The following is a 7,482-nucleotide window of genomic DNA, read 5'->3' as shown; positions in this document are numbered from 1 at the left end:
TCAGTGTAAAAATACCTATAGTAAAAATAAACAGTGATGTGAAGTCAGGATTTGTGGCCAAACATAACTATTTATTAAGGTTTTTTTCTTATAAACATTTTCTTTCTTACAAAAAAGAAAAACCTAGAATTTAAATACCTCCCATTCCACCACATATAAGACTGTATACATTATTTACATCTCTCAAATAAAACATATTACAGATTTTCTGACATTCAGTATTTCCTTTAAAATAACAATAATGAAGCAATTAAACTATGATCAGTAACTACAATTTGCATAATCTTGGCACAACTTACAATATGGCGCCCACGTTGTATTTCATATTTCAGACCATTTTCTTCCACCTAACTACCTGACTAGAGGACCTGTCCCCTCATGAGAACAGACTCTTGTCTCTGTGCATCTCTTAAGCAAGTGCACAACTCAAATGCTGTCCTTCCGCTTCCATTACTTGGTACTGGCAGTTTTTCGGATTTTTGTCTTCAGAAATGATTTCTATTCTGACTTTAAGTGTTCCTTATTATTGGCTGTTTTCATGACACTATTTCTACTAATAATTTTAAGTAATATCTTAAATGTATAGGGAAAAAAATCAAATAGAGTAAAGGTCTTCCGTAAAATATTAGTGATTTCACCACCCTGGTTATGCATATACAAAAATAACAAATAAGTAGCTGTAAAAAAGTATTTTCCCTAAAAATAGTCATTTCTGCAAAACAATTTAAGGAGAAGTGTTCTGAAATGAAAATGCACTGATATATTTTTCAACCTATACAACTATTTCAGAAACAAAAATGCAAATTTGTGCAAAACGACAAGAACTATCCACCTTTAAGAATAATTATGAGGGAGAAGTTAGGAAACCGTCACTTGACATCACCAGTAACTGCAGCTTTGGTGACATAAAGAGACTGTCCAGCAAACAAGAAAACCTGTGTGGACAACACTTCAGAATGACTAACGAACTGTAAATCAGTTGTGAGTGCATGTGAGCGAGCGTACGACAGATGCCGAGTAGGAAAACACAAATCTATGGAGGCCAGTGATTTCACTTACTGCATGTTTGAGAACTGTGTAGCAATATGTGCAAAAGAGAAGGAGGGGAGGGGAGGGGAGGGGAGGGGAGGGGAGGGGAGGGGAGGGGAGGGGAGGGGAGGGGAGGGGAGGGGAGGGGAGGGGAGGGGAAGGGAAACCTGCACCAGGAACTTGCATCACACTTACAAAACTGAGGACCAAATATTTTAGTTTGCATTTTTTCTTTTGTCAGAATATAAGTAAGTCCAACTATAAGTGGTAGACAGAGAGCATGGCAGTCTTAGACCTTCAAAATGAATTCTCACAGATTAACTTCTGAGGAAAACCTTAAAAATTCCAATCATTTGCATTCAGAATCCTGCTGCGTGTTCCTTGTTTAATATTGAACTTTCCCTATTAAATCTTGAAACAGACCTCTACTCTATTTATCACTCACATATAATCATGCTGGTAACAGTGGCCCCTATGGCAAATCTCTATGTTATGGCAAAGTCCTAAAGACTGAGCTGAGTTTATAAGTGGTATATTCTTTAACAGATCAAGTAAGTTTCAAAATAAGGTGTTTATCTAGTATGCAATCACATTTCAAATTACAAATAAACTTTTGGTCCAGTATATAGTCAAAGGACAATCAGAATTTAATGATATGTGCTGAATACTTACATGATTTTAAATGTTATTCATGATAGGTAGGCTAAAACTTGGCATAATTAAATAGTAAAATTTATTCCAATTTTCAATATCCAGTCTTTAAAGTCAGATTGAAAGAAAAACCTGTTTAAAATAAAACAGGTAAAGGCTTTGTTTCTTTAAGTTGCTGTTTGAAAAACTGGATCCATGTTTCCCTACTATTCTCTCAATAAAAACTGTCTTACACAATTCAAAGGTTTTAAGGAAAAGGGAGGGGAAAAACAGAAATCAAGGTCTAGAGAAAGACCTTAGTTTTAAAATGCTATTTAAATGCAAAGTAATTAAACTGAATCTCTTTTAAAAAATGTTTTCACATGTAAATGATGGTTCCCACTTGCAATAGTGACATCAGGAAACTATTCTTCTATTCTGATATGCAGTCAATGTCTGTAGCAGTCTTCTCTGAAGATTTAGAGCCTAAAATATACTCTTGATTACCACACTGGCTTGGTACTCAGAGAATAGCCAAGTTAGTGAATTTGATTTGGTAATTAATGTGGGTTCTACTAAGCTTCGAAAACTGTTTTTGTGCAACTAAAAAGATGAAACTGATTTTTCTTACATAGTCATAAGCCAATTCTCAAAGCACCTATGACACATTACCAAGCTCTAGAAACATACTTTGCAACCTAGCTGAAATAAACAGTGCTCCAAAGAGAACTGCTTTGAAAGTCAACTCTCATTTGGATGTTAATTAACACACAACATACTCATTTTAAAAGGAAGTTCCACAACTTAATATTTGTAGCTCACATAATCTACCATTTCAGTGGTTATTCAAAACCTCTCTCAGAGAGGGTGTAGACAAAGCTATAAAAGAAATCCGTTTTACTACTTTTCCTATACGTAAGGAAAATGCTCATTACATAAAATGGAATCTAGTAATTACATATGCAAAATATAAATATCCATATTTCTATCTTCTGGGAAGGGACTGTAGTGCTTCATCCATCCTGATGATCCAGGTAGTAACGCAGTCAGAAATAGACATTAAAAATAGACTCTGCTACCCATTTACAATTTACAATGACTAAGAGTTACAAAGCGGCAACCACCTAAATCTTTCATTTCAAGGTATACAGAGCTCCAAAGCCACCCACCCACACACACATGTTCACTGTCTGGGGCAGTCTAAGGGCATGGCTTCTGTGGGAACTGGAAGAACCAATCAGAGTGTGAACGCGGCCAGCAGCACCTCCTACTACTAACGACAAACATTTCAGTGGGTGTCTCTTTACCACCACTGCTCTGACAACTAAATCAGTCCTAAAACTTCTTTCATCATGTCCACATTTAACCAAAGCACTGTGGATAACAATATAATAGTAACATACTACATTCAAATTGTATGGGATGAGCTTATGCAAGAATGAGAAAAAACAACTTGCACTTTTATAACTGTATAAAAATGGGGTAGCCAGGTGTGGTGGTACATACCTTTAATCCAAGCATGTAGGGTGCAGAGGCAAGGGATCTCTGAGTTTGAGACCAACCTGGTCTATATAGCCTGGTCTCCAGGCTAGCCAGGGCTACATAGAGGGACCCAGTCTCAAAAACAAAGAAAGGGGAGATAATTATTTATTTATAAATTAACAGATCTAAAAAGAATCTAACAGACATGTATAAGCAAGCTCTGAAAAATAAACTTTCATCCTTATTTTATAACAGGGCATTTTACTTTCAGAGCAAGTTTTTATTAAACTGACTTTCTCTTTTGTTCTAGTGTTTCCTTACTTATAGCCATCTACCACCATGTACACATGCCAGGCCTTTCCCCAGAAGAACTTCTCCTCTTTCTACACACACACACACACACACACACACACACACACACACACACACACACACACACAATCTCCTTATTTCCCCAAATCGAGGGACTACCTGGAACCGTGGCACCTGAGATTCTGGCACAGTGAAAATAACTCCTACCTAGGGTAGTGGGAAGCTAAGTCCCTCCACTAGGAACCACTAGTTTCTAGGAACAGTTTGCCATTCTTACAGCGTACTGTATGTAAGGCTTAAAGGACCAGAAACAACCTCTCACTCTTCTCTCACTATGGAAGCCCCTAGTTACTAGGCTGATATGAAGTCAAATACATTATGGAAGACTTTCAGTGAGTAATTATGTGCTTCATTTCCTGTACAGAGAGGACTCAAACATCAGAATTCTAAAGCAACTCATAATGCTTGATATTACCTATTTAGATACTAAAAAAATTATTTTAAGAAAATCAGTTAGCTGTCAGTTCATAAATAAGCACTACTAATAAATGCCCAGTATTATCTACCTTTTCCAAGCTCTTTTGTTCCTTTTATTATTGGTACTTGGTGAGCAATGGCCATCACAGAAATGAAATGGAGAAAAAGGCAGTTCCTAGTGATCATAATTGCAAGGGCATTCAATTCTATCATTGTTCACTTGTTAATGACAAAACCAAATTTACTTCGTTTTAGCCTCTTTTCCACTAAGTATATGCATACAAATTCACAGCAAGCATTTCTATTTTACTAGAGGAAAGGTATGTGTCTCTAACTACACACACACACACACACACACACACACACACACCACAGACAGAGACAGAGAGAGAATGAGAATTGAAGGAAACAATTTATCCAAACTGACAAAATTAAAACTCAGAGTCTGAAAAGCGTATTTCTCAAGAACAAACCTGATGGGGGAACCTCAATATTAATTCTAAAAACCAAATCCCCGATCTTGTAATTGATGATGGCAATTCAACAGAATGTCATGTCAACTGAAATTTAAAAGTTATTAACTACCGAGCTAGTATTTTTATTACTTGATTTCACAGTGGAAAAATAAGTCAGGATGCTTCAAACTGCACCAATAATCAAAGTAGTGTATCATTTAAAATGACAGGCAAATATCAGATCCATTCACTGAATGGAAATGCTAAAAAGTAATTAATTTCCCCCCAAATAGTCATTAAATTCCATGTTGAATGTCTGTACCTAAAACTAAGTATTTATTTTTAACTTCTCATGGAAGCTGACTTCTAAAAGGAAGTCTTCAAGACTGTTTATAAGTAATAAACACCATTCTATTCCAGGGTTTTAAAACGGGACTTTCTAGAATCTGACTCCCCATACTTAATCCTGTCTCTTTTGATTTCCCAAACAAACTAATGCCTGCCACTAACCCTTCTCATTTTTCCCTCCGCTTTGATGTACAAGGGGATTCTGCACTTATGGCTCATTTGGCAACTGCTAGGAAACCTCACAGTTCAGCATCCTTTCTCAAGATGGCAATTCCATAAATAACCTGAAGTTTTACACTTACAGTGCACTTAACATGTAGAAAGAAGCTGAAATGCAATAGCTATTACATTTCAACATCCTCAAATTTTAATATCACAGATATTGAGAGATGGAAAAAGACCTGCTTGTAGAACTTTAAACATCTGTTGAACAGAATATATTAGTCAATATCAAAAATAATTAAGAATTTTGTTGTTTCACATTTATGTTCTACATGCACACCTTTACAAATTATGTCAAAAATAATTAAGAAATAATTGTTGTTGTCTTACATTTATGTTCTACATGCACAATTTTACAAATTATGTTTTTTCAATGTAGTAAAAGCAGGACATCATCAACTTGAGTAAACTATGGCTTTTATAACAGATTACTTTACACCATGCACAAGTAAGTGCCCTAGATAGAAATTCTAATATTGTTTCAAGCTCTGCTCAGTCCTATATCTGTGCTTTGCACTTCAGAAGTGAGCCTATCAAGGCACTTAAAAACACGTAAGTCTGTTTTAGGGACTTCAAAGTGGGCCACAATTTACACAACACAGAATCCAACCCATCGGCATTTCAGTTAGTATTTGTGTCCAGAGTACAATATCATAAAAATTCCTCAAGTAACCAAAACCAGGTTAATAAAAGTAAAATATATATATAAAAAAAAAATACTGTACACCACTAAGATAAAATTTGCCCCTTTCAAAGGTAGAGAATGGTTCTTGGCTTCCTCTAGAAACAAAACATAATTTTATATATTCAGAAGAAAAAAGGGAACCCAAGCAAGCCCCCAAACCTAAAACACAAACAATCCAGATAAAAACAAAATATAACAAAGCCCAAATAAACCCCTCACAGCTCCAGGGGAGGAAGAATTAACGGCTTTCATCCTTTCATCTGTCCTTTGAAGTGAGTTTTTCAATCAGTTCTTGGAGTGGTGCAAGTTCTCTTCTGTCAATAAGGTTGAACTCCTACAAAGAGCAAAACATTATTTGCATCTAATTCCAAAGCAGATTACTATGGATACAAGCTTCTAAAGTAAAAGTAAACTTCATTTTTAAAACTGTTTACTACCTTAAAAAAAAAATCACTTGACCTCCTCCTTGATGCTATTTTTAACATCTGTAATATTAAAAAACAAATCCCCCCTAGCTCATGAAATTATTGTGGAGACTAAATCTGGTAGCCACTTCTAACTACTTAGTGTAATTCCTGGCTCACACTACCAATCAGTAAGTGGGAGCTGTTGCTTCCAAACGAAAAGAGTACACTGGGTGGCACTGCAGTATGTCAATCAAATAAGGATCTGCTATCACTGCGAAGGAAAAGCTTTTACCATGGACAAATTAAGAAGTTGGGATACTGTGCCAATAATCATGGTACTGTATCTTTTTTTTTAATGATTGATTCATTTATTATATTTACAGTGTTCTACCTGCACACCAGAAAAGGGCACCAGATCTCATTATAGCTGGTTGTGAGAAACCATGTGGTTGCTGGGAATTGAACTCAGAATCTCTGGAAGAGCAGCCAGTGTTCTTAACCTCTGAGTCATCTCTCCAGCCTGGTACTGTATCTTTTAAAATGACTTTTTAAATGATTTCTGTTGAACTATGATTTTAAAAGTGAATAAATAAAGGTGACATATACTTCCAGTCTTCTGTATGATGGACTATTCTCAACTCTCAATTTCATTTTTTCATTAGCACCCATCTTATGGCCAGCACTGCAATCAGTACTTTAGAGAAGCATTAGCCTTAATATTAAAAGCCTACCCCCTCAGATCTGTGGAGAACATGTGAGAATACATACATGGGAATACATACCATATGACTAAATTTTTGTTTTGACATTAAAGAAATATTGTTAAATAAAGCATGTCCAATCTTCCTATCTTGACAAACCTTCAGAGTGACCAGAACAGCAGACTCAAATTTAGAACTCTTAAAACGCCTCATAATTCTACACTACAAAGTAGATGGTATGAGATCCAACTCTGAATACCTAGTCCACAGTTAACCTTTTGCTTTTCCAACCCTAAGCTCCACCAGAGCCCAAAGGGGCCCCAAGCAAATGAGTAAAGATAAGTTGGCTAGCAAATATGAGTGATGTCCACATACCTCTAACAAGCAAGTATCATCTGGGTACTCCTCATGTCTAAAGTTATACCTAGTAGAGATGTGACCTATTCTTCAAAGAATAAACATCAACAATTCATCTGAGAGCATAAGGGTAGGGAATTCTGGGATCACTTATATTCTAAACACGTGAGACACTATGTTGTTGGCCCTGTAGACTCTGGACTGTATGGGACCAGAGCAAGATTCTCCAGTTCAGAGGCCCAAGCAAGTGATATTCTTAACCAAACGGTGTTGCTAGGAGGGTAAGACGTGCAAAATGCTCTCAATTGATTCCCCACTATTTGCCAGCACATAGCAAACAGTATACTTTATGGCCATAAAGTAAAGTAAAACTAACA

The 7,482-nt window shown here is 36.2% G+C and overlaps 1 protein-coding gene across 2 annotated transcripts in view; it reads right to left on the bottom strand.

The window, feature by feature from the left end:
• Positions 1-3,292: 3,292 nt before the first annotated feature.
• Positions 3,293-7,482, bottom strand: part of Mob1b (MOB kinase activator 1B) — a 35,690-nt gene continuing 31,500 nt past the window's right edge. The window contains exon 6 of one of the 2 annotated variants that reach the window (XM_006991656.4): positions 3,293-5,974. In XM_006991656.4, coding sequence (XP_006991718.1) covers positions 5,897-5,974 — 78 coding nt within the window. In that variant the 3' untranslated portion in view covers positions 3,293-5,896. The remainder of the gene's footprint in view (positions 5,975-7,482) is intronic. The other variant, XM_076546586.1, reaches the window with a different exon arrangement.

The sequence above is a fragment of the Peromyscus maniculatus genome, chromosome 10 (genome assembly GCF_049852395.1).
Source record: "Peromyscus maniculatus bairdii isolate BWxNUB_F1_BW_parent chromosome 10, HU_Pman_BW_mat_3.1, whole genome shotgun sequence".
Taxonomy (NCBI): domain Eukaryota; kingdom Metazoa; phylum Chordata; class Mammalia; order Rodentia; family Cricetidae; genus Peromyscus; species Peromyscus maniculatus.
The sequence above is the reverse complement of the archived record's forward strand: the minus strand, read 5'-3'. Positions and strand labels throughout refer to the sequence as shown.